This window comes from Eucyclogobius newberryi, unplaced genomic scaffold (genome assembly GCF_026437365.1).
Source record: "Eucyclogobius newberryi isolate DKJ021-1_F unplaced genomic scaffold, fEucNew1.0.hap1 SCAF_12, whole genome shotgun sequence".
Lineage (NCBI taxonomy): Eukaryota > Metazoa > Chordata > Actinopteri > Gobiiformes > Gobiidae > Eucyclogobius > Eucyclogobius newberryi.
In genome coordinates, this window is record NW_027315746.1 from 26441871 (window position 1) to 26469854 (window position 27984).

Sequence of the window (27984 nt, forward strand, 5' to 3'; positions counted from 1 at the left end):
TTAGCCGCTAGCCTCCAGTAGTAGTAGCAACAGCAGCAGGTTGTAAACTACACCACAGCACCCCGTTGATTAATTAATGCGTCTAAACTGCAAGCCTGGCTCGCCCCATTGTAAAACAGCATTTCACCGGACAACAACGCCAGGGTGGCTTTACGTTCCCTCTTCTTGCGGGCTTTAGGACGCATCTGTGCATGGGAGAACACGTCGGCGAGCCCCCGAAGTGACCGTTAATCACATTGGGTCCATTGTAATTGTTGTGTGCGGCGCCAGACACGGAAGCATAGAGGGGGAACGAAAAAAAAGGAGAGGAGGTTATAGGAGGAGAGGATAGGGGGTAGGGTGGAAGCCAGGAGCACCAGTAGCACAGAATGGTGGACATCTCTGTGGTACGCGGCAGGGGAGTACTCCTGCTTCTGGTGCCGCTGTCCCAACGAGTGTCCAACGTGGTCGCGCAAATCCCGGATCCGGAGGTAAGCAACGAAATAATGTCGTAAATGTCCGTCCGGCTACGGGATAACGTGCCCGGAATGAGTGTTGTGTTGGAATGACGTTTGTGTGTAAACAGGCGAGCTTACGTATAACCCAAGTTCACACACGTGTTGGGTAACGTGTGGAAATGACCAACATTGTCGCAGGCAAGTATGGGTTATTTTCCTGTGTCTAAAATGAATAAAAGCAGTGATGACACGCGGTGATGGACAATGGCAATTTTGTCACTACAAGGAACGAAGAGCTAATGGTTCGGTAGAGGGAAATTAACATGTTACAGTTACAATTGGAATGACATATTAAAAGCATTCGTCATAATTGCGACCAGTCAATAATTATATGCTTTCTGTGTGGAATAATAGTAGCATTTTTTTTTTTTTATGCTTTAAAAATTCAGGAGAAGTTGTTGAAAAATATTTTACAAGTCTGGTCTGAAAACAAAACATGTAAGAATGAATGTTGGTGGTGTGTTTTGGATAAAATCACCTCCAGGAACGTATATTGTAAATAATATCGTAATAAAGTGAGGTAATATAGCCTACATTTACAATAAAATTCATAGTAAGCGCAGTAACAAATGTGGTAAAGACAAACCTTATAGTCTGAATAAATGTGAGGTAGTTCGGTCAAACCTCTGCTAAATTCATCCATTTGAATGATTTTCTGTATTCTATGACCCTCAAACAAAAAAGGTACTTCTAAACAAGAGGATACATTTTTGTTCCATTCTCACTTTTTAACACCGGAGACCAAAAATCGACGAAATTAAAGTCATGGGAGTATTTGTAACCAGTTTCTTTCCACCCTTGTCTTTGATATAATATTAATCATATAACAAAATTATATTAATAATTCAGTGCCTCACATTGAATTACACTGAGATGATGCTGCTGCTCTAAATAATATGCTATTTTCTTCTTTTGTTGTTCAACACAAAAGAGGCGCAGTGAATCATGTCTTATCATCTCACATTCAAATAAAACAAAACAGACACAAATGGAAAGGCGTCCGCAGATAAAGAAATGGGAGTATCGGTATCAAAGTATTAATATATTGATACTGACTAAAATGTGGGCATCATTACTGATATGCAAATTATTCTGTCTCCACTAGTGTTTAGGAACTACCTTTACAGATAGTTAACAGTTGCTCCAATAAACACCAGGAAGCTCCTTGCCGTTTTGGTTATTTACTGAAGCTTTGACTGTAAAACTGTAACATACAAAAATAGCAGCATATTACAATCATGTTACAACATTTGAATGAACACAACACATGCATAGCTAGATAAAGATATACATTTTAGGTAAATATGATGTAGAAAAGAACAACATTGGCTTAAATACCCCAATAGAAACGTGTGTCAAATTAGCGCTTAGCTTGATGCTAACATGTATTGAAAATGCCTTAGACATGCTAATGCTAATCGCGTCATGTATTTTATCGCAAACTTCACCAATATTTACAACTTTTAGATGATATACAGCAAATAGGTCCACTCCTAACAGTACAATACTTACAGACAGATATTTTGAAGGACCAAATGACAGTTTAGAGGCTCAAACAATCTAGCACGTGACCGTAGACAAGTCAATGAGGAAACTATGGAAGCTCTGAGCAGACAAAAACACATGAACTCAAAATGGAAATCTTTTACCACTGGGGGCAGCACACAAATATTGATGCTAATTACGTGTACATTTTAAGGCTAGGCATTCATTTTAGACATGTTATGGCCAGTTCTTCATTGTTTTGTCTCAAACACTTCACCAGCAGCAGATTGGACTGATTCATCTATGTCAGGTCCGTTTGTCCTTTTGAACCTATTTGAAAGCCTTCTCATACATGCTGTAGAATTTTCCATTTCGTGTAGAGCCATTGTTGACATTCTGTAACAGTTGGATCACGGCCGGCACAGATAGACCATGTCATTCTCCAACATGCTCCGTTTCCTTGGTCGACTCGTCACAGAAGTGGTATGTTATGCACGTCTTCTCCAAACTGGCCTTCTGGCAGTGTGTTGAGTATTCAGGTCGCTGGGTCCTGGATTACCCTCTACTGCTTCAGACATCCAGAGTCTCCTGCCTCTCCTTACAACACGAGGACCCGTTAGGACAACACTTATTTCACTCCAACAATACGTATACTCGAAATCACCCACAAAGTTAGACCAGTATCGGGAAAATTCCTTCCAAACTACTTGATATTGTATTGATACCAAAAGTTGTGTTATCACCCATCACCAATGAGACGCCGTAATCTTTCTGCTGTAAATATGATCACTTTAATCATTTGAGGCCTGTTTTTGGATGACTGTTGACACATTCACCGACGGTAATAAATCAGCCAAAAGAGTGTTTGGAGCTCTCGAAGATTACATGACGTTAAGTGAAGCACTGTTCAGTTACGCTCTGTCGATTTCCACATTTCTCACCAGGCCTGACGGCAAAAAAGTGCAATTTGTTTAAATTTTTTTCCCTTCTGTTCTTATAAATTCAAAGTAATCTACCAGCGTGCTATATTGGATCTTTAATCTTTATAAAACTGTTTTTTTCCATCCATAGTCCATAGTTTGCACTGCTGGGCTGAAATGTATTGTTATGATGGATGAGATTTACTTTGCTTTCTCTGTCTATTTGTCCAGTTTCCAGTCCAAGCCATACACACTGTAAACAAGGCGAAATCCAGACTTGATCTTACCCCGCAGCCACGCTTAGCAAACACTGAGCTGGGACATTGATCCAACACACACACACACACACACACACACACGCTTTTATTTTGGTCCTCCAAGTGCCGCACTCGGGAGAGATGGATTATGTGATGAAAAATGAGAATGATTTTTCAGAGCAGATATTGACCGCGTTGCAAGGTTAATTTCATTACTGCTACAAAGCCATTTTAGCCACTGTTTATTAGAACAAATGTCAAAGTAGTCCCAACACTCAATTAGCAACACACATTCAAACTTTCAAGCTCATTTCTGCAAAGGTTTAATTCCAGTGTTTAATTCTACAGTCCCAGTTTTGTACCGCACTGCCAATACGGTATTTAAAAGGTCCCCAGCTATTTGAGTTTTTCTTGGAACATTTTGTAGTTCCTGGGGATTGATTGATTGATTGAGTTATTTCCTGCTCACTTTTTATATGGTTTGCTCATTGGAAGAGCTTAGGACAAGGTCTTCAGTTTGAGTTATTTTGTCACTTGCTTTAGTAAGAGATGTACAGTATTTGTCCCTGTTATGTGTGAGAATACTTGGTTACTGCAGCGCCTGAGAAATGAACGCATGATTTTACTGCGTTTAATGAAGAGAACGGGGAATCTGCGTTTCAGTTTTATGCAGCTAAAATCTGGAACAGTCTTCCAGAGGATGTGAGACAGGCCTCTTCTCTGACAATGTTCAAATCCAAGCTAAAAACTGTTTTGTTTAGCTGTGCATATGACTGAAAGGATTTGCACTTTTCTCTGTTAGGTCTTAAATTGTTTTGTGATTTCTGTCATGTCTTTGTGATTTTAATGCATTTGTTTCCTGTTGCCTTGTGTACGACTTGTGCTCTATAAATAAACTTGCCTTGTCTTGAAGACTAAATTAGGGTTTAACCAGAGACTAAACATTAAATTCACATTAAATTATATGAAATTACAGCCTACACAGTTCCAATCATTTAAAGCTTGAGAATCCTGAAGTAGGTAGATAGTATTCACATGCATGATTTTTTTGGCCACTTGCACAGCTTAAAAACAGCTTTTTCAGACAGAGGAGTTAAGCAGGGAGGACCACCCTTGCAGAGCCAATCAGCTCTCGTCCCGAAGCATTATAGCGACGCACGTGTCTTTCTTTTTTTTTGCAATAGATAAATATATTTGGTAATCGATGTAGAGGTCTGGTTTTTGTCACAAAGTTCTGCATTTACAATATGTTTTTTTTTTACAAATTCATGACAAAAGAGTTGAGTTTCTTTTAAATGACTAGAAATGCAACTTGAACTTCCAAACTGTCTTAGGTACTGGAAAAGTGTTGGTGTTTTATCTCTAACATAACTGTAAATCCACAACCAGTCTTATGGTGTAGCAAAAAAATAAATAAAATACAACCATGTTATATTCATTTTGTTAATAGATGTTAAAATATTCTTACCCCAGACCACATACAGAAATCCAAACACCAACATCAAGACTTATTTTGATGTATGTGAATATATCAGCAGAATGAAAAAAATAAAAATAAACTTGACATAGTGTGTCTCATCTCTGTTTCCTCCAAAGGCTTGCATCTGTTATTGTTAAAAGATATGTTATTTCTGCTCATGAAATTCAATGGCTTTTCTCTTTTCCCTTGCAGCTTCTTCCGACAGATCCCCCAAAGAAACCCGACCCGGTGACTTCAGAGACTGTGGTGTTCTGGGGGCTTCGCTTGTGGCAAGTCATCGGCATCTTCTCCGTATTTGTACTTGCAATAAGTGAGTAATGGGAGTGTTAAGCGGGCTGCCTGGAGAAATAACTCTGGGCATTACTGCGTGATTATGTTGCCTAGATTATGATGTGCTCTTTCATATTGAATTTAAATCCGCTTATATGAGGATGTGTGGTGGGGAATATGCTGTAAGTAGACTAACTAAAGCTAACTAAGACCGAACGATATTGTGTCGTTGTAAAGTCAACTTATTCAGGCTGATTTCTAAGGTGCACCAGAAATGTTACATAGTACTTTGGTGTTTATGTTGTATGACTGAAACTGTAGACTGTTGAAAAAACAAATTCATATATCTCAGTCGGTGTGATACCTCATTTGTCCAGGTGTGAAAATGTAGACCTCAGAAAAGGTTTCAGGTAGTAATCTGGTTCATCCCAAGGCTAAAATGCTCGTGCAAAAACAGCAACGTGGTTTATTTTATCCAATATAGTGAAAGAGGTGAGCGACTGTATCCCAGAAGGCATTGCAGTCCGCCGTGCATCTCAAAGCCACAAACCATTTGTTTGAAGACAGTCAGGTACAGATTACAAGCAGCGAGAAGAGACGTTTTGAACTAGTGAAGGAGGCCATTTTTGTGAAAAAGGGGAATTCCTTTTTAAACACAAATGATGGTTTAAGATTGAATTAACACGCCGTGTCCTTTCAGCTTGGCCAAGTGAGAAACAAGCCATTAAAATGCTACTCAGCTGCTTAACAGTGGTGAGGGAATGGGCCAAAACTAAAGGCAGGTTAATTTCAGAGGAAAGTCACTCCAAGGGGCGGGGCTTATAAAGTCGAGCCATGCAGACCAGCTCCTTAGATTGAAAACATTGTCCAGATGACTATCTTTAATACTGTTCCTATGCTTTATAAATATACAGTATTTTGTTTATGAATACATGCACCAGCAGAGGGCGCAAAATACAATCTCAAGAGGTCTATGGCCAATCCTCTGTCAGTAAACAAATGGTTTGGAGCAACTTTGGAGGAAGACAGTTAAAAAAAATGGCAATTATTCACAGTTGGTGTTGTTTATGATCAAGAATATTATATTTGTATATTGTGCTGACAAGACAAATCAAATTAAATAGAAAATTGTGATTGATCAATATGAGGATGTTTTTCATCAAGTTAGCTGCAGAGTGAGGGAAATCTAAGCTCCCAAAACAGGCCCAGGTCCAGACCAACTGACAAATTGTCCCTGTGGTAAATTATAATAGTTTCAGTCAAGTTGCAGTTTCACAAATAACAGGAAGTTCTACAACAGAATAACTCCACCTGTGATGTCATCAAAAAGCACCATTCCATCAAAAATGCAGAGAACATTTGCACGCAACTTACATCTTTTCTGAAAGTTTAAACAATAATTTAATAAAAATAAGCATGTTGTCAGGTGTAACTTTTTGTCAAATTATAACTGGAATTGAAATGTCATATTCGCTGGCCATGTCCAACCAGGAAGTGACATTGTAAATCTCACCAAAATTGCCAAATTTAGTCTACTGTGTCATTATAAGCTTTAAGATCAAGTGACTTCAAACTGAAAAAACAAAACAAAACAGAGGATCACGTTTTAATTACCACTTAGTCTGGGTGCGTACCTATTTCCCCCTTTTCTATGAACGGGGGAACTATACTAATACTAGCAGAGCATATCCCAGTTCAGGTTCCACATCCCCAAATGTTGTGCATAAATGTATTGTTTTACAGCATAAAATATAGCAGCATACACCCCTAACCTAATCCCAGGTCCCGGGGAACATAGGACTGACCCGTCTAGAGATGGGCTGCAAACACTTTTCGGAGGAGCTTTTACAGTTCAATTTTCCATTTTGTATAGCTTGCCTTGATTGACAGGTGATGATAATACTAATGTCCGCCCCGCACACAGAACACGTGCAATTCATCTACCGACATGTGAAAGGGTTTCCTGTTTTATATAAGGACGTTTGTGTTACTCCGGTGTATTCGTCCCGCAGAACTGCTCACCGGCGAAAGCGTGGAGTGAATCGTTCTCCACCTTCACCAGGATGTCCTCTGTTGCTTAACCCTGAAAAATACCACTCTTCCTTGTCTTTTCCAGTTGTTTTGGAGGCTTTCAAAACAGGTCACTCGTTGGTAGTGATCCTTTCAGTGTCCTGAGGGTCACCTGATGTTCTTTTCCACTTTGAGGCGGTTTGGTTGTAGTCAGAGCGCTTTTGTTTGAATAAATGGGCTGAAAAAGCTGCCCTCAAAGCACTACTATCAAGATAGAACATTTTCTCCCGCGAACACTTTCCAAAGGTGAAAAGATGGTCTCCTGTCTTTTGGCTGTTACATAGTGGGGTCTTTATAGGTGACATGCACAGGCCATTGTGGTCCATTTTTTGAACTTATGAACCATTTTAAAATGTTTGTCCGTCCAAACGTTTCTTGCCATTTCTGTTTCTGCACACGTGTTGGAGCAATCCTTCATTTTCAGTCCTCTCTTTTCTGCCCCGCAAAAGCTCACCACCCACTAGAATATCTTAATGAATCCATGCAGCTCTTCCATGTTTTTAAAGAGTTTAGGAGAGTTTAGAATTATTGAGGGGACACACCAGGACTTTTTTGAACTTTCAACCATGTTATAAAATGTTTCCCTCATTAAAAACGTACCTATTGTTGTATTCCGCTTAATTCCGGCTTTTTTCATTAATCTGGTTTACAGGATCCACTCCATTTCAATTTTCCCTCGATTGCGATGTCAAAGTTAGAAATAATGCCCAGTTTTAAAGTTAAGTCCTTAAATTATCCCCAAACTCGTTCTCTCTTGTCAAATGGCAATTGTTGTTTACAACACTGTTGTTCACAGGTCTTTCCTTCCTGCTGCTGTCAGACTTTATAACAAACACTGTTAGTCCTGAACACTCGCAATACTGACCTAACCATGTGCAATTCCATCATATGTGCAATTACTGTGAAATTCATGTGCAATCCATGTGTCGTCGTGACACATATTCATGTGCAATTACTGTCGTGATCACATGCAATGGTATTTATGTATTTATTTATTCATTTTTATCTTTATTATTATTCCCGTTCCATCCCTTGTTGGGAAATGGGAGGTTTTGTCTATGGGAGTTTTTATTTATTTATAGGAGATCTTCAACTGAAAGTGTTTTTCAGACTTCCTATAAGTGATCTGTTCTTCTGCATCTACCTCTGTATCTACCTGCGTTGCACCAATGAAATTTCCCCATGTGGGACAATAAAGGAATATATTAACAACTGCACGCTTATATCAGCAAGCTGGTCAAGTTACATAAATATCTAGCTTTTGTTTGTTTATCATTTTGCGTAATATGTAGTGGATGATTGTTAATCATTGACTGGGGTTCGGGAGCTGGACCACGCCTCAACCTCTTACTCCTCCAGCAACCACGCCTCCTCACTATAACCACACCTCTGATTACCCAGAAGCCCTTTTTATACAGGCCTATCCCAGCATCTCTTGTGGTCTCTGCTCTCTCTCTCACCCTCCCACCCCATGTCTCTACCCAGCCAACTTTCATCGATCCATCATCGATCTATCATCATCCCTATTATCAATAAACGTTCTCTCACATTCCATTGTTGTGGCATGGTCCTTGCTAGTGAAGTATCCACTTAACCTTAAATGAACAATTGCTCTTACACCTCTGAATAGCCTGCTGACTGCTTCATTGTGTTGGATACTTGTGTCTGTAACTGACGATAAACAGTGACGTGAAAAGCAGCTCTTGTCCACACAAAAAGCTCTTCTCAGCAGGAGGCGAGCTGTCAGCCAGTGACACAGGTCTAGATCCTTCAGTCTTACAGCAGTGGAGAGACACCGTTTTACACAAATCCTCAGGACACATGATGATGAAACATTAGGATGGTACATTTCGTTTTCAGCCTGAGCACATGTTGTCGTTTTGTCTCCCTGGATCAGACTCTTAAAACCCACTGCCCTGTCCAGTTTCAATAGGAATGGCATCCATTACGGAAATTGGTCAAATCACAAGTCACATTTGAAATGGTTGCAGCCATGTGACAAAAACATTCAAAATTGTTATTTTTTTTTCCTGCCGTTTGATGAATAAAACTCTTGCTCACATAAAGGCTGAAATATTTATATTTAATATCTGTCATATTACCTAACAAGCTTTGTATTAGCCACAACTTAACATTTATATTCAAATCAGGATGTTATTCACAATTCACACGTTTTATAATCTTCCAGCAGCCTTTAAAGAAGACATATTATGCTAAATCAACTTTTTCCACCTTGTTATAACCGTGGTCCCTCATCATTCGTTTACTCAAAGTTGTATTTTGATTCCTCTATTTTGCCTTTGAGGCTTGAGTGCTCCGAAAATGTCTGTTTTCACTCACCGCCGCTCTCACCTGTGTACTTAGACTCCAGGCTTCTTGTTTAGGTGAAATGTCACAGTTTTGAACAGGAAGTCAAGGAATTAGTGAATCAATATTTTGATTTAGAAATGAAGAAAATGTAAAATGACAATCTACTTTTGTTATAGTTTCGTTCAGTTTAGAGAAGCTTTTAAAAGTAATATAATAGGTTTGAACTAGAGTAAGTGTAATGTAGTAATTTGGGGTGCATTTGTATTATTTTATGTGTTCAAGGAATCAAAAGAACGATCCAAAATGCAAAACTGCTCAAAACAATATTTCAGGGATTTATTGGCAATAGGACATGACAGTTGGACGAAGACACTGAGGGCATGAACAGGGAAAAAACGTAGAAAGGAACAGAAAACTTCTCTCACTCTAATGATGATAATTCTCTTTTCACAACGTGCCTAAATGGACAAAATGTAGGGTCATGCCTGGTTCTCATCATACGAAATGCCTTTTGTATCATCAAGTCATCAAGTCATAAAGACTTCAAATACAATTTCTGATTAATCTTGCACGCATAGCTAATTTGTTTGGTTAAAATGTTATATAGCCAACTTGCCTGGTGCCTTTACCCAAACATTTCACCTCAAAACTACTTATAAGATCTCTGAAGCTGTTCTATTTAAGGTGCAATGCAAAAACAAAAATAGCTGGCGATGGTTCATGAATACTCAATTATGCGTGAGATGAGTAACAAGTTCTATCTCTCGACGCACACTCAGAAAACAAACTATGCCCTTCGAATGGGCTCTTTATCTGGATCCAATTTTGTCACTGTCAAGTCATTGCATTAAAACAGCAGAAGCAAAAAAAGGAATCCTTTATCATCTCCTCCACCTTACAGTCCCAAAACAATTCAACGAAGTGAATGGGCTTAAAGACACTCTAAATAAATAAATAAATAATAAATACATAAATAAAAAATAAAACAATAAATAAATACATAAATGAATAAATAAATGAATAAATAATTAAATACATAGATAAATAAATAAATACATGAATAAATACATACATAAATAAACAAATGATAAATAAATACATACATACATAAATACAGTCACAAAATCAGACATTCAGACATGTATCGCTACTTGATCAAACGTTTTCTTCTTTTTCTTCCAGTCATCACGTTGTGCTGTATATTCAAGTGTCGAATCCCAAGAACGAAAAAGGAAATTGAAGCAAGGCACGCAATGAGACTGGCTGCCAAGAAATATGCCAACACGCTGGAGACTGTGCCACCGCTGGAGGAGCTGACCGAGGTCCCGGGCTGTGAGTACCATTCATTCCAAGTCTAATATCGACCACAGTGCAAACTACCGCATTACGTGCTTTCAAATCCACTCTCTCATGTCATGGGAAATAAAGTATGTGAAACAAACATTTAAACAACATACTTGGAGTTGTATTTAGCTTATTTCATGTTTCCCCACCGAGCGTCCGAAAACACTCAGTTTCAAGTTTTGCAGATTCGTGACTTCATGGTAGAACTTTTAGACCTTCTGCGCCATTTATAAGTCAATAAATCACCACCAGACTCATTCTGAGCATTTCTGCCTCAAATCACGTTCATTACTACTGTGTAAACGTCTCCATGGTACCGTATTTTCCGCACTATAAGGCACACTTAAAAGCCTTTAATTTTCTCCAAAAAACGACGGAGCGCCTTACAATCCAGTGCTCCGTATATATAGATTCATTCTGGTTGTGTTTACTGACCTGGAAGCAATTTTGTGTGGTACACGTTTAGTTTTGCTTAATGCACCTTATAGTCACCTTAATGCACCTTATAGCCTTATATATGAAAAAATAATCGAAAATAGATTCATTGACAGTGTGCCTTACAATCCAGCGTGCCCTATAGTGTGGGAAATACGGGTAATTCACTCAATTGAAGGAGTGCACAATTCTCACAAATATAAAGTAATGTGTGCATTCAGTAGATTATTATTTTAAGTTGTAAAACATAACATTTCAAAACAAAGGCACTCAAGAAGACGCGACTTGGCTGAGTGGCAAAATATCTCCACGAATAAAACTTTTGTCCAGTTGACAGAATACAATTTTCTTTTGATATTTTCAGTTCGACCCATTATCAGTATATGAGGTAGTATATAAGGTGCACTTTTTAATAGTTTGAAGCAATTTCAGTTATGTTTCGAGTCTTTATTTGGACAGACTTCTATGCATGCACCTCCTGATATGACTTTTTTTTCACCACTGCACAGCTATACGCATAAATTGTACTTGTACTCGGCAATATTCAAGTCCTTTTGGAGTCTGCCAGCAGCAAAACCTTGTTTATCATAAATCCATATGAACTATATACTATATAAACTCACTGCCCAATTACCGTACTACTTTATTTTCTTGAGTAAGCCAAGCCATACGGTATTTAGTGCAGTGACTTTCCTGCACATTATTTGTTCATCATGTTGACCTCATAGTGACTGGTCCAAATTGTATTCATTGTTTGCCTTTCATCAGCATATGAAAATGGCATGTAATGTATGAAGGGCACTTTTGACTGGTCTTTGAAGGAGCCAGTTTGTCCTCAAGAAGCTGTTGATAAAGGCAGTCTAGTAATTATATGCTGCCACTTTCCTTCAGTCAAATTGCTTCTGTTGTTTATTGAACTCCCAACACTCTTTCTGCACTTACTGAACTGTCATGACTAAAACTGTGCATTGTTACATTCACTAATGGATAAAAAGAATAATATGTAATAATATGTAGGATGGCAACAAGAAATGAGACAAATCGACTAGAAAGTTAGTTATCTGGACTTTACAGACTCTAAAATGCATACAATGTGGCCTATAACGAAGACAGTGCCATTATTATATCAAAATGTCCAAAAAAAAGTTCTCATTCACTTTATTCTCAAATATTATCTGTCTAGAAGCCTTTAGTCACACTATTTCAAACTTTCTTTGATTGATAATGTGTAAAAAAACAACAACTCTAAATGTACATTAGAAATCAATGTTTCACTAGTCAACTAATAAAAAATTCAAAATTACTTTGAATTCGACTACTAAAGTAATCGTTATTTGTAACCCTAATTGTATTTATGTGAGATCTTAGAATGATAGTGTGATAGACAATGGTTGCACAGTATATTGATATTGTGATAATGGCCAATATCTGTCTTGTAATCAAGCAAAATATAATATAGTAATAATTGCACAAGTAAATAGTAGATTTACAGTGCTTTTGGACACATATTATGCAAAATTGACTTTTTTGAGCTTCTAACAACATTCCTTCCGCCTCAGAAAACACTTAGTTCCAAATGTCGTAGATTTATGATGACATATGTAGAGCCTCGGAGATCTCTCTGCTGTTTATGAAGTTCATAAGAATCGTTCTGAGCATTTCTGCCGTCAAAACGCTGCGTGTCTACTAGAGCGTTGTATTGCCTAGTACCACTTGATACAATGTAACCTGATACAATACGTATTCTGTGACACTGAATTTACCGGTACACATGGATATCCTTTTAAACCAGAGTTAAAAGTTCTCTAAATTCATGTTTTGATTACGCAGAAAAATATACAATTGTATTTATGATTTATGTGTAAGTATCACAATACACAGCTCTGTTTGACACTTGTATTATTCGCCACGATATTAGATTAGATTAGATTCAACTTTATTGTCATTGCACAGAGTACAGGTACTAAGACAACGAAATGCAGTTAGCATCAACCAGAAGTGCAAAACAGCAGTTAAAAGTGCAGAGACGATATATCACAATATAGATATTTTGAATACAGCCCTATTGCCTACATTAGCACTTTTTAAAGTTTCCCCATGGTAATACCCTCGGCTGCCAGTAGCTGGAGTGCTAACATCCATTTCTGATCAGGGAACGCCTTACTGATAGAAAGTATTGTATGCTTTTCAATACATTAATTATTATACATTTAAAAAAAGAGATGCTTGAGCAAAGAAAGAGCGTTTGACGGCCAATAGCAATACAAATAATTCAGAAGGATTTATCATTTAGTCATGATTTGCTTTCTTTAATCCAAAGTTAGCTTAGCTTGTTCTTGTTTAGTCCTCCTGCAGTGCCTCTGGGAAAAGCAAGGAGCACAACCCATCTCCCACCCAGACATAAGGAGAACACACAATAAATGCACATAAAGACTCCACCTGGCTGTAGTCACCATTTACCAACCACACGATCCAACAACTGAACCACAGAATTAATTTTTTTATGATGATGAAGATGCGTTTCACACGAAAACATCTGTGTTTAGCAAACTTCGTGACACGCCAGGCAGATGTTAGTCTGATCTTGGCCCATAATTACAGGAGAACAGGTCACTCTCAGCTGCTTCCATCTGCTGCCACAGATGTTAGCCGTCCGTTAGCCACAGGATTACATTAGCATAGCAGCGACGGGTTGAAGCTTCTTTTCTCATATCCTTTTGATGCATTGCTTGAATATTATTAGTTTACGTTTTGGATACAAATGGATTTAAACAAAAATAATCTAATTCACAGCTTGATATAATGCACAGGAATTGAAGATGTATTTTGGTATGCCTACTTTCTGACGTTTTTCCCCCGTAAAATTGTATATTTAAAAATGCTCTTGAATGACTTATCTCATCACGCCTCTGTCTGACTCGGTTTTGCTCTTCCGTTGTTTTGGCACTTCCGGTTGAGCGGGAACACCATTCACAAAAGTCTACTAAATATACGAAAATATGATATGAAGTCATTTGATTTGAGTAAAATGTTCAATGTACCTACGAGCAGGATCGGCCCACAGCATAAACAAACTAAGCAATTGTTTAGGGCCTCAACCATAGGGGCCCATGCTCTAGTGCGCTGTGTCCAGACCAGAGAGAGAGAGAGTAAATCTGGCTGAACAATTGGTTGATATAAGTGCAAAAGATTAGTTAAGGTGGGGTCTTATAACTCATGCCCAACATACACGCAAGTAAACCTGTAATGTCAAAATCGATCTATGTATGTATGTTCTACAAGACCTGGTAGAATAAAGAATTAGCCTTGATGTAGCCTTTTCAAATGATGTGGAAAAAGTGCACCAGAATACTGAAAATGACACGTGATTTGTCGAATACAATGTGAGTATTTATCGCTGTAAAAACAAATATATGCCAATGAAGAAATGGCCCCTTCTCCAGAGATCCCGAGTCACCTTTTCTTCCGGGCCCGCAATGATTTTTAAACAATGTTTGTTAAATAATGGGCCACAAAAAGGAACATCAAATGCCAACAAGTCAATAATGGACCAGTTTCTCTGGGCGACTTGAAAAGGGCTTTATAAACTGCGTAGAACGTAACGTATTGAGATCAGCAGCTCTATGATAAATGATACAAGCAGAAGGAGGGCCACAATTAATGGTGGCACCCGTGGCAACTTCCAGAATAAGGTACTACTATTGACCTTATTCCGCCCCGCCCACTTTGCCCTCTTTTCCCACGTGATTGGCACTTCCGTTGTAATGGAACTTACGGTCCAACGGGGAAAAGTCTTCCCACTAAATATCCTATAAAGCAGATTGAGTTGTATAAAATAGCCAATGTTCATGTAACAAACAAGTCAATAATGCACCGATTCCCTGGGCGGCCCGAACGCTTTTTAGTCTGTGTAAAACTTATTTTCTCTCAAGGTCTCCAGCTCCTTTTTAACTAATACAACCAGGAGAGTAATTACATCGTATGGCGGAATATGTTGAATAGGCTTGAATATTTATTGCAGTATACAATTTGTTGATCAATGAAAGAAATGTGTAAATGCATTTTAGAGGTAATCATAAGCCATCGCTCTTGTAGGGTCTCAAACTACATGTATTCAGTTTATGATTAAGGAAGATTTCTTAGCAGAAACGAGACCAGACGGGGCACCAGGGTTAAACCCAAAGAGCTAAGATACGGTCCTTAATCGCGCTCGTTAAAAAGGTCTGAAGGGTGTTTCACGATTCAGGGACTTACACATAGTCTATTCAAACAAACAATAGTCAATAACTCTTTCGTGTAGTTTATTTATCAAAAGGGTAATCAAAACACCGGAGCAGAAATGCGCACAGGTAAATCACAGGTGATGTTATATCAGATTTAACAGCAGATTTCATGCAGATAATGTTAAACCAGGGTTTTGCCTTTGATAACCAAAAGTGTCTATGCTAATCTATATCAAAAAGAGGGAAAGTGAGAAGCTAAAGGGAGGAGGAACAGCTGAGCTCTACCCAAATCACGCCACAAGAGAACCGCACAATGGACTCGGCTTACGGTTCTGTAGAGACTCGGTCCGACTGGTCCTTGTCCGCGGACGAGGTGCGGAGCGAGGCGTCGCGTGGAGCGGTGTGGCGGCGAAGGTTCGTTAAGTGGGCGGCGGCCGTGGAGCTGGCGGCGGTCGGGGAGCGAGGCGTCGCGTGGAGCGGAGGAGGCTGCGACGTGCTGTAGGGTCCTTGGCGCCGGGGAGCGGTGTGCTGCGCCGGGGAGCGAGGGGTCGCGTGGAGCGGTGTGCTGCGACCTCTTGAAGCGGCGGCGGCAACGGAGGCAATATCCGAGAGTTCCTTAGAGGTAGAACGCTTTAGCGGCGTGTTGGCTCCTCACGCGGCCTTTACTCAGATGAGGACGTAGCGCTGATCCACGTAAACGGCGTAGATTACTTCAAAAAGAAAGAAACGAAGTAGCAAAGAAAGTCTCTGTCCGGTTTAGCGCTTAAGCGTAGTTCCAGGTAGTTCCAGGTAGTTCCAGGTGGTTTCAGGTGGTTTCAGAGTCCAGGGCTGGCATGGCCTTGTCGACCACGTGACGGACGGATTTTGTTGAGACAAAGGAAAAGTGAAAGGCCTGTCCGTGGAGACAGCTTCCAAGAGAGAAGACAAAGGGGATGAGAAGAAGAGAAGAAGAGAGCAAGAGAACAAGAGAGCAAGAGAACAAGAGCCCGTTTCTAGCTTGGAGCGTCCTTTTGATACCTGGCCCGCAGGGCATGCTGGGAGCGAAAGGGGCGGGCGCTACTGCGAAAACTTCCTGTTTAACATTTTCCTGACCGAGAAAATAAAACTGGAGTAACGTAAATAATAATGGCAAAAACATTGAACCCTGTTTTAACATTTACACGTTAAACACTTTTGGCAGTTTGTACACATTATTTCTTGAGGTAGACACATTTTACATCTTCTTTCACCTGTGATGGGCGCTCGAAAATCAAGCATTGGGAATATAAAACCTTAAACAGTGGGAAAATACGTAACACAAGGTGAAACATGCGGTGTAGGGAGTTGATTCGGACAAACATTCATGGCATAATCACATAAAACAGTTTTCATCGGGGCGTCTTCCTGTAAGACTGTGGGGAGAAGAAGATCTGTTATCAAAAAGTCACAGCAGCTCCCCTGCGGTGAGGGACAGAGGGAGAACGAAAAACCCCAATGTTCAAAGAGAGATTTTCTGTTATCTGGCCGTGGAATGTCCATCTCCATTCCCCTACACTCTCTTGTAGTTACATTCTCGAGTGCATGTTTGCATCACATACATTTTATTTTGTCTTTTATCCTGCTCACGTTACTGCCAGGCTTTATTAGACTCCAAGCTCATCATGCTGGGTTCAAACATGTCTGTCTAAGTGATGGGACCGACAGTGCAGCTCTGTCCAGTGATTATGTGACTTACAATTTAGTCAATAGAGCCGTTTATTATTATTGTTGCAGATAAATAATGCGTTCGCAAATAAACAAAAAACAAACTAAATATTGATATATTGATCCATTATGTAGCTACTGAAATAAAAGTACAGCTGTTATGCTAGTAAAATGACTCTTCGACATTTTGTGAAGCAGTATCCATTCCAACTCAGTGGTTTACGGTGTTTTAAATGAACAAAACTGGAACCATAAGCCACAATATAATCTAAAACTGTCGCAGCTGTTGTTTTGAGAAGTACACTCAATACTCTTATTAAATATGACTATTCATCTGAAGAGGAAGAAAGCAAACGTTTAATTGTAGACAAAGATTCAGTTGTTGTCATCTGGACTCTGGGAACTCACATATTTGTCCTACTCTGAGTAGGACCGGCCCACCTGACGGGACCTCCTGATAAACTGCCCTCTTTCTTTACAATCAGCCCTGTGACATCCCATTGTGTCAAGCTCAAAACATTCCAAAAAACAAGAACGACATGGGAGGCAGTTTTATTGGTTCAGAGTTTGGCAGTTCAGGTTCAAAAGTTCACATTACTTGTTAAACACTCCACATGTGGTCCCAAGATAAGCACACACAATGTTCATTTCCACAAGTCCTTGTTTAGACATTAACATCGGCTTCTTATCTTGGCAAGGTTTAAACAGCATATATCTTTAGCCTAAACTTGATTTAATGTCTAAAAAGATGAATCCGCTCTGACCATCTTTTACTGCAATGATCAATGCAAAAACACTTATATGAGGTTATACTTTCATAGTTATATATCGATACAAATGATAAAACCTATGCTTTATTTGCATTTCATTCCATCATATTATAAACTGACTTTCGCTCCCTCCTCACTGGGTACCTAATTGGCATCAGAATGCTCTGTGTGGCACTAGAGTAACAAATACATTAGTGGCTGTAGAAATAAATTGCTGAAGCAGAAAATGCAGAAACTACCTGAGGACAGGAGGTCAGCAGCCCCCGATCCGAGGCGGAATTAGGAGTAGCAGAGAAAGAAGAACTGGAAGAGGGTGTTTTTATACTGAGTGGAGCGACACCTTCTGGCCAATTAGATTACACAAAACCAGTCTGAACGTTTTGCAAGAATGTACTGAATGTTTTTTTCCGGCATGGTTTGCATCCTTGGGTCCCAGGTTATCAGGCTCGCAAGGATGTCTTCATGCAGAGCCATAAATGTGCCCCTGATGCTACACACCTGACCATATCTTTCCTTCCTTCGTTCAGGCAAGTGTCAACTGGCCAGGGCGCAGGACAGAGGTCACGAGACTAACCATGTTGAAATAGTCAAATGTCTTACAGAACACTTTTATGAAACATCAGCATCAGGCTATGACACAGTGGCGGGCCGTGGGTCTGGGGCTTGGGCCTTCAATGAGGTCCTACACAGTCCCACCCGAATAAATCCACCTCTTATTACCATCATTATGATGCCATGGCTCTAGACGTTTAAACAGGCATTGCTTTACCTTGTCCGCGCTCGTTCTTCACGCGTTCTGTGTGCCGGTCTCCGTGACCTGCCGTTGTCCGCTCGTTCTCTGCGCGTGGTCCGCACGTGGTCCGGTCCGGTCCGTGCCGCACGTTGTCTGTGCCGTCCGTGCTGCGCCCGCTTGTTGTCAACGCGTTTTCGACCCGCCGCCTGTAACAAGCTTTGCAGCGTCGGCGTAGGACAACATCTTCTTACAATGTCTAACTTTTCTTGAAAAGTTCGTCTTGAGAAAGGCATTATAATTATATCCTCGGCCAAATCGATATATTGTCCTCCTTTCGCCCGTTGTGGGTTGAAAAACCAGCTTAGTAGTACACGGATTCATTTGTCCGTCAAATCCAGTTTCCTCATTCAGAGTTTCTGAGGTTTCGCAGAGCCCGGCCCATAGGACCTGCTTCTCAATATTGGTGATCCAATCAAAAGACATAGACGTGATGCACCTGCTGCTCCTGTGTAACAGCAGCAGACGTACAAGAGCCAACTCTGAAGCTGATTGGTTGACACATCATTTTCATTCCCATTCCTTTTAGCTACAAGCACCAGCTCTGTTGAGTCTGAAGGCCTCGGCAGATTTTAGATCGCTGGCAACACATGATGGCTGAATATGATTGGATAAAAGATCTAACATAAGACCAGCCTCCAAATCTGAACCTGGGGGAGAAGCAGTGCAACCAAGAGGAAAGCCATGAAATGAAGAGTAAAACGCTTACTCTGGGATATAATTTAATAAATATTTGAGTGAAAATGTATATATATTTTTAAATCATATTCTGATTATGTTTAGGCCAGCAGAGAAGGCCTTGCTGGTCCTGACGGCCCACCACTGCTATGACATGACATTTTTCTATCACAAATTCAACATTCTTCAGGTGGTTTAGTCTATCTTTAGATTTTAGACCTTAGATCAATTCACTCTTGGACTCAAATGTCACCTCTCTCTCCATAGTGAGTGAGTGTGATGTGCAGGGGCAGCTACACAAGCCACAGATGCAGACAGATGCAGACAGATCAGGGGCACAGTTCAGAACAGTTTTGACGCCACCGACATATTCAATGAATCACAAGGAGCAAAACGGTCTTAGATTAGAAACCGTAGATTATGTACCGTGAAAGAGAGAATGAAACAAGTGTGATGTGTCGAGCCGGCGTGCTCCACAGAACTGACACCGCCACGTGCACAAAGTGGTTCATCTTCTTACAAATGTCTAACTTATGTTTTCATAAATAGTTTGCAGCCTGTAATGGTTTCTAGAGCCTCGATGTGCTCTGCAGAAGAGTCGGAGAAGGGCTGCTGGAGCAGGGGCGCAGCAGGGACATTTAGGGACCCTCATAATACTAATATTATGAAATCTGCACCAGAATATAGAACTTATATATAATTTTAGGTGAAAACCTCTTGGTTGTGGGCCCCCAGACCACTGTTTGGATTGCGATTTATGCAATATTTACATTTTATTTATATTAGTAAAAATGATAACTTCAGAACTAGTCACCTTAAAGAAATAATATTTTTTGCCGATTTGAGAACTCAAGCGACACGTGCGTTTTTTTATTAGCGCATCACATCTCTCGTCTCCTTAGATTTCTGTCTCTTCTGAGTCAGCTTGAACACAGTCTTTCTCTGCCGTCATTTTGTACTGTACACTGAAGGAACTCGCTAAACACACACCGGCATATCAACCACCAGGGAAACGTGCTGCTATCCTGGGAACGAGGCTGCAGGTGTGCAGTAGCATGTGGGGAATGATTGACATGTGGGAAAACTACTTGGCTGTCCACGCCACGAGGAAATGAGACTCAAATTGGTTATCAAAATCCTCTATTATTCCTTTAAGGTTGTATTCCAGACATCAAACCCATATGCATTGTTGCACGTTTGAAATGGGTAAGGGCATGGAGGCACCGCTGAGCATTTCTGCTTAGGGCCCCCAAATGGCTAGCGACCCTGAGTGTCACAATTTGACTTACTCCAGGGGGGAAAAAAAACATCATATTGGATTATACAACGTTTGAGTCTGATTTGACATAAAAACACTGCAGACAGCAATAGATCCATGTATATTTGAGAACTGTTAGGGCATAACATTTTGTGATTTTTAAAAAAAAAAGATTTTTGCTGATCTTTGGTGGTCAATAGCAGCAATTCAAATAATATACTGTATTTCTTTTATCTGTATATTTTTGTATACCAGTACTCAAATTTGGGACTTGAATTCAAATCCTTTTGGCAGGATGTCACCATGAACGTGCTAAAAAGTAAACTTTTTACTTTTCAGTCCAGTTCAAACATGCAGTGCAGCAGAAAGTACATGCTCTCAAAGGTAGTGGAGTAAAAGTAAAAATGATCCACTATGAAATGTACAGACAGCTACAAATTCTTCATAAGAGTAGTACTTTTTTTGGTACTTTGTTACTTTCCAGCACTGTTTCATGCCCCTTTGATTACTTCTGTGTGACTGTGCTTTATGCCGCTCTCCAGACCTCACACCCAAGTGAGCACCAGCATTAGTGTAACACAGGCTATAATACTTTTTAATTACATTTCCTTCACCCTGTTATTAACATGAGAACATCGGGGAAATGGCACAATCTAATTTAAAACCCGTTTGTTTTACTGATGTCAACGCAGAGGGATCTAACTGACACATTAAAAAAGTCTCAAAATATTATTATTACAGGTAAGCTTATATTCCCGGTTGTAACACGCCACAATTTAAAGTGCCTATGACAGGGCGGATTACTCATGGGACTAAATTGCAGTTAAGAAAAAAAAAAGTACAAACTTTTTCCCAGAATGGCTAGTTTTTAAGGTATATTTTTTTTACTTCCTTTTTGTAATTGATGACATCACACTAGGAAATTGAACAATAAGTCAATGAAGACACGTCAACCCCATAATCCTTTGTAATGTCTCCCTCGTTCCAGCCTCTTGGTCATTTGATGGTAGTCTAGCAGTGCTCCTCTTTGTTTTTGAAGTCCAATGGCTTTCACTGTACTGATTATTTCATTGTTCTTTTTGCTTTGATGTAAGGACGTTCAAAATAATTCTGAAGAAATCATAGACATTGCCTATTCACTTAGCTCCATGTGTGATGTTGTTTATTTTTATTTTTAAAAATCTATCATTATTTAAAAAAAAACACACATATATATATATATATATATATATATATATATATATATATATATATATATATATATATATATATCAAGTTTACTTTTTATATATAAAATAATAATATATATATATTTAAAAAATAATAATATATATATATGTATATGTATATGTATATGTATATGTATATATATATCCGGACTGCTGACAGCTGCGTGTCAATCAGATGAAGTTATGCATTCATCATTGTACTTGTTGGACTATTTTATAATACTGTGATTTTGCACACGGGGTGGACAACAGAAAGATGAACAACCACCTATGAAGCTGTGATTTGTGATGAGTCATGGTGATGGTCGATGCCACTGATTTTGGATTAGATCCAATACCAATGTTATGGCAAATATCGCAATATTGATCCAATACCAATGAGTTTTGTATTAAACTGCATTGAAACTCTGAACAATTTTACATTGGCCATCATTATTTTCTTTCAACCTCTGCTTGAACTAATAAACATACTGGATGTAAATATAGGTGCAAAACACACAATGTTCTGAAGCATGCGTATCGAGGCCTTGACACTATCTTGACACTATCTTGACACTATCTTGACACTATCTTGTTCATATGTTCGTAGTCACAGATCAAACAATGTAAATCTCTTTCTGTGCTGCACTTCCACTATTATAGCAGATGCAATGTATTCTTGTCACTTTCGTGTTGTTGTGTGCGTGTGTGTGTGCGTGCGTGCGCGCGTGCGTGCGTGTGCGTGCGCGCGCGCGTGTGTGTGCGTGTGTGTGTGTGCGCGTGTGTGTGTGCGCGCGTGTGTGTGTGTGCGTGTGTGTGCGTGCGTGTGTGCGTGCGCGTGCGTGTGTGCGTGTGCGTGCGTGCGCGCGTGTGCGTGTGTGTGCGTGCGTGCGTGTGCGTGTGTGTGCGTGTGCGTGCGTGCGTGTGTGCGTGTGTGCGTGCGTGTGTGTGCGTGCGTGCGTGTGTGTGTGTGTGTGCGTGTGTGTGTGTGTGCGTGTGTGTGCGTGTGTGTGCGTTTGTGTGTGTGTGTGCGTGCGTGTGTGCGTGCGTGTGTGTGTGTGTGTGCGTGTGTGTGTGTGTGCGTGTGTGTGCGTGTGTGTGCGTTTGTGTGTGTGTGTGCGTGCGTGTGTGCGTGCGTGTGTGTGTGTGTGCGTGTGTGTGCGTGTGTGTGTGTGCGTTTGTGTGTGTGTGTGCGTGCGTGCGTGTGTGCGTGCGTGCGTGTGTGTGTGTGCGTTTGTGTGTGTGCGTGCGTGTGCGTGTGTGCGTGCGTGCGTGTGTGTGTGTGTGTGTGTGTGCGTGTGTGCGTGCGCGCGCGTGCGTGTGTGTGTGTGCGTGTGTGTTGTTGTGTGTGCGTTTGTGTGTGTGTGTGCGTGCGTGTGCGTGTGTGCGTGCGTGCGTGTGTGTGTGTGCGTTTGTGTGTGTGTGTGCGTGCGTGTGCGTGTGTGCGTGCGTGCGTGTGTGTGTGTGTGCGTGCGTGTGCGTGTGTGCGTGCGTGCGTGTGTGTGTGTGCGTGTGTGTTGTTGTGTGTGCGTTTGTGTGTGTGTGTGCGTGCGTGTGCGTGTGTGCGTGCGTGCGTGTGTGTGTGTGCGTTTGTGTGTGTGTGTGCGTGCGTGTGTGCGTGCGTGCGTGTGTGTGTGTGTGCGTGCGTGTGCGTGTGTGCGTGCGTGCGTGTGTGTGTGTGCGTGTGTGTGTGTGTGTGCGTGCGTGTGCGTGTGTGCGTGCGTGCGTGTGTGTGTGTGCGTTTGTGTGTGTGTGTGCGTGCGTGTGTGCGTGCGTGCGTGTGTGTGTGTGTGCGTGCGTGTGCGTGTGTGCGTGCGTGCGTGTGTGTGTGTGCGTGTGTGTTGTTGTGTGGACTGTGACCTGCAGCACCTTGACACCAAGACAAATTTCCTTTCGGGTTCAATAAAGTTGAACCTAACCTGTTGCTTTTCTCAAGATTTCTTCTCGAGTCTTTAATACCCTTTTTTTGTGTTCTCCTCTAAATTACACAAGCTTTCTCACAGTGTATCATTCACTCTGTGATGAAATACACCATGATTTTGGGGATTTTGTTCGACAAGACGTGCTATTTTGTGCTATTTTCAGCTCGCAGAGAACTTTTCCTCCTCGTATCGCTCCAGAGAAAGAGATGTCTGACGACACGAGTTGTACAGCGCAGGCCGTAAATGAAAAATGTCTGATACCGTCTTGAAGATCAAACTTGCAGTCGACATCCCGGCGCTTTGAGTGATTCAAACTGTATCTGGAAGCTCTATTTGGAGATTATGGATGTAAGAAACCCTCTGATGGGACGCGCCATGTGCCAGATGTCATAATGAAAGTGCAGGGAAATAAATCACACTTTTATATACGATGCAGCATGAATCTTGGACTAGTTGAGCGTTTATATTTGAGCTGATGTAAGCAGAATTTCAAACGAATACTATCAGTTTGGTATTGAAATGAGTAATTATCGTAATAATCGTAGTAATAACTGGCAGTAATAAATCAGTAAAAGAACATTTCAATTCAATTTCAAGCAATGTCAATTCTGGTTTTCTCAACAGTGACTTTACTATTTTATGTTTTGTGAATTAGTTTATTTTTTCAGTTGCCTTAAATGCATTCTTCAAAAGGAAATTCCTAGAAACATCAAAATGCATTGTATCAAAATGTAAAATCAAACAGACGGCTCAAAATTTCTCTAAAATAAAGTTTTTTCCCAGTCGCGTTGGCACATTTTTAATCTTTAATCCTTTTTTTATCTTAATCTTTAATTTTTCAAAGGAAAATTCATACAAACATCAAACGTGTGAATCTATTTCCAATTAAAATAATGAAAGTATTTTCTCTGTGAACAGGACAGAGACATGAAAATGCAAAGACTCTACATGAATCATCGTGTTTTTAGATTATGCATTACTACATTTGTAGGGCTCACGTTGGAAATCAAAGATAGAACAGGATTTGTATGTTTAGTGCTATTTTATTTGGACAGGGACAGTGCACAGCAATAACTTTACCAAGACAAAGTCCAACGTAAGATGCCGATAACAGGTTTGAGCACAATTCACAGCAGCCGTCCCTGAGCAGGTGGATGTTCTAGAAATACATATTTGAATACAGACTTTAAAGGGGTGGATAATGAGGCCAATCAGAGTTAAACATCATGTACTTACCAGGGTTGCATCATACAACACAATTCTAAAATCATGCAATCTCACAATATTCCATACACATTTGTATTCTCATCATTCATCAGCAACGTGTGCAAAATGTCTTACAGCCGCAGAGGAAAAAGCTTTGCTGAGTCCGGACACTGGAGAATGAGTGCGCTAATGAGGCTGTTTTTGACACAAAACGACTCAGAAACGTTGTAGCACCTTAAAAAATGTCATTGGAACTTTTTGTTCTACTCTTATTATTTTGAAAAAGTATGTAAGAAAGAAAAAACCACATTGTAAGCACTGTAAGAGCTATTTAATATTTTTCTCACTTATTACGTGACGTACAAGGCCTAAATTGTGTGCACATACCACAATAAAAGAAAGAGTAACTCTAAATACGTATTTTCAGACCAAATATTCAGTTTCAGTCTATTCAACAATGGTTATAGTATTACCTATACAAATTTTTACATTATCATTTGCTGTCACCATTTTTCTGAAAAGACGATCAGTTCGGACGACACATCTTGGATGTTCTTCTCCTGATGATGTACATCGTGAAGCATCATCTTATACTAGCTATATATGTCTCATTCATAATTTAATTTGTGTTACTAAGCTTGAATCAGTCATAATAAACTAAGTGTCCGTAAACATGATTTAGATGTTATACCTTTCAGTGCACCTCATTTCCATATTTGGATTTAAACTGGGTAAACATGCAGTAGCACCGCTCCAGATCCAGTACAAGCTCCTTTCTCCAGCTTCTTCCACAAGGGAAAAATGTTGTGCAAAATAAGTGTCCCTACTTAAGTCAATGGGGAGCGCTGGGTTGTTTTCCTCCAGGTGCCTGAATGAGCTCTGCGAGAAGAACATTTCCTGGCTCGAGTGGGGCTGAAAGATATGCTGCAGACATTTAACTGTGAAAGCTGTGGCATGAGGAAGGTGCCCACAACCATTTTCAGACTTGATGAATCCCTTTTTATACCTGTAATTTTTTCAATGTCCCACATTTTCAAATTCCGTGCAAAAGTCAATCTTACCATTTGAGAAAAAACAAAAAAACAAAACAAGAGACAAATATGAAACACAAAACACAAACAAATGTAGCTTTGACACATCACATTTTGTGTGTTCTTTTATGCATTTGTCCCAGTTTAGTGGAGGGTGAATTAGTCCATTTTCAAATCATCGTGAATGTGGTTTTTCATGAACATTTTCTATTGACTCCACTTCTTATTACTGTCATTTTATATTTAGAAGTGCTTAATAGGCTATTAGTCATGTCTTCATGTTGTCTACACTGAAATGGCGCAAAGGATCATGGTCTATGTAGTTTGCCACAAAACAACACATTTTAGAAACAAAGCTTTTAATTAGACATATAATGACAGCCCATTATAATAGTGCGAGGCTTGTGACAATACAATAGATAGCACAATATGTTGCTCATTGTTGCATGTGTACTTATAACACTATAGATTCTATGGATGTGGTTTCAAAATTTCAATTCATGTCTCATAATCTTCTGATACTTTTGTTCTTTTCTCTCCTCCTTTCCTCTCTTCTGCTCTTCCAGCCGCCCCTGACGTGACCTCTCCTGCTGCTGTTCCCACTGTCTCCGAGCAGATCCACAGCTCTTCTGGAGGTGCCAGGGTCAGCCCGGCACTCTCCTCCTCTCTACCCGAATCCGGATAACTTCTCCTCCTGCCTCCTCTGCTGCTCCTTTCCCACTTCTTCTACCGCTTACCTTTTTTTTGACCAAATTACACCTTTCAAGAGTACATTTTTGAGTTCTATCAGTAACTTATTTGTGCAGTTGGCCAAAGGCTTCAGATCCTTCTAAAGCGCTGAGAAGTAGCGGTCCAAGTTCTTGTGTGTCAACAGCCGCGATCAAAAAAAGGAAACAAGTCTGCATTTTCTAGGGAAAGTGGAGCGCTAGAATGCTATGAAAAGAGAGGATAATCCAGTATCAATGAGGGCTATGGATGACTTAGCTTTGCCCAAGAAAACAGTATGAGTATGGTATTTACTTTGCAAATCTATAGTCATTGCCTGGCTAAGTCGGTTGGCGCAGACGATGAGCTAAAATGCGACAATTTCGGGCCCTGTAATCTTTTGGCGTTAAAGAGGCTAAAATAGGATTGACCCCATAGACAAAAATCCCATATAAACATTGACAAATTACTGCAAAAGTCATGTGTGAATGAGTCACATAAAAGGATTTATTCAAGTTTGACATAAAGTGGGTATGAAATCTAATGTTAGATCAATTGAGTGATGATTGGGACTGCTGCAAAGACAGTTCTTAAAGTTTGACTGAATTAAGGGAGAGTGGAATGTCAAATTACTTTGAAAAGATTTATGTAAAGACAAAACTAGGTATTTTTATGAATGAATTAGAACAAAGATGATATACTATAGGTTTTCCCTTTGATAGAATCTTTGTTCCTCATCAGCCATTATGCCAGCAGATTCAAACTTTCGCCATCTGCTGGGTTTTGTATACTGCGTATAGGTGCATTGGCCTTCAATGACAGAAGCACAGAAAAGTAAGCACACCTCTGCCGAGTTTCCATGCAGAAGAGCACTTTGTCAGCTTTGGAGACGATCACGTCCGAAATAGTCGGAGGCGTTTAGCTTTGCAACAGACAAGACAAGCAATTGTTTGGAGGCCCCCAGAGGGCAGTCCTTTGGCTACAACAGGCTCATTACAGTAATTACATTTGATTGACAGGTCTTTCTATTGAATGTAGTTCATACTTTGACGACAATAGGTGGGATGACATCAGTGAGGCCAATTTCTTTGAGATATTGTCCGCAGTCATGGGTTCAGCAACTGCAATAACTCACTGGCATTATTTTGCAAAGCAGAACTATACTGATGTTTATAAGCAGCTTTTTTTTGTTCAAAGGTAAAGAGAAGAAGCCGTGAAGTCTGGAAAGCCCCCTCGTGGCCTCAAGACACTTGCAATGCCACGGCATATAGTGCAAGGTGTTACACAATAAACTATAGAGAAATGATAGCACTCCAGCAGTGTGAGGTGTTGTGGCTGTGGCCAAGCCAATATGTGCTCACCTAACATGAACTGGTGACAAACAGTGTCAACAATGACTCAATGTCTGTCTGTCCTAGTGCCATACTTGTCACAGAGCGGGC

At 40.2% G+C, this 27984-nt stretch overlaps 1 protein-coding gene across 1 annotated transcript; it reads left to right on the plus strand.

The window, feature by feature from the left end:
• Positions 1 to 26575, plus strand: tmie (transmembrane inner ear). Its single transcript, XM_072440421.1, has 4 exons — positions 1 to 470; positions 4832 to 4949; positions 10472 to 10621; positions 26404 to 26575. Exons 1-4 carry the CDS (start codon positions 369 to 371, stop codon positions 26520 to 26522), a joined length of 489 nt encoding a protein of 162 aa, XP_072296522.1. The 5' UTR covers positions 1 to 368; the 3' UTR covers positions 26523 to 26575.
• The last annotated feature ends 1409 nt before the right edge of the window (positions 26576 to 27984 follow it).

What these genes read in the sequence shown, in the direction of transcription:
- tmie (XM_072440421.1), top strand. Translation starts at nt 369, where the DNA reads ATGGTGGACATCTCTGTGGTACGCGGCAGGGGAGTACTCCTGCTTCTG. An exon ending in CGTATTTGTACTTGCAATAA is followed by an intron (nt 4,950 to 10,471) that starts GTGAGTAATGGG and finishes TTTTTCTTCCAG; the next exon opens with TCATCACGTTGTGCTGTATA. An exon ending in GCTGACCGAGGTCCCGGGCT is followed by an intron (nt 10,622 to 26,403) that starts GTGAGTACCATT and finishes CTGCTCTTCCAG; the next exon opens with CCGCCCCTGACGTGACCTCT.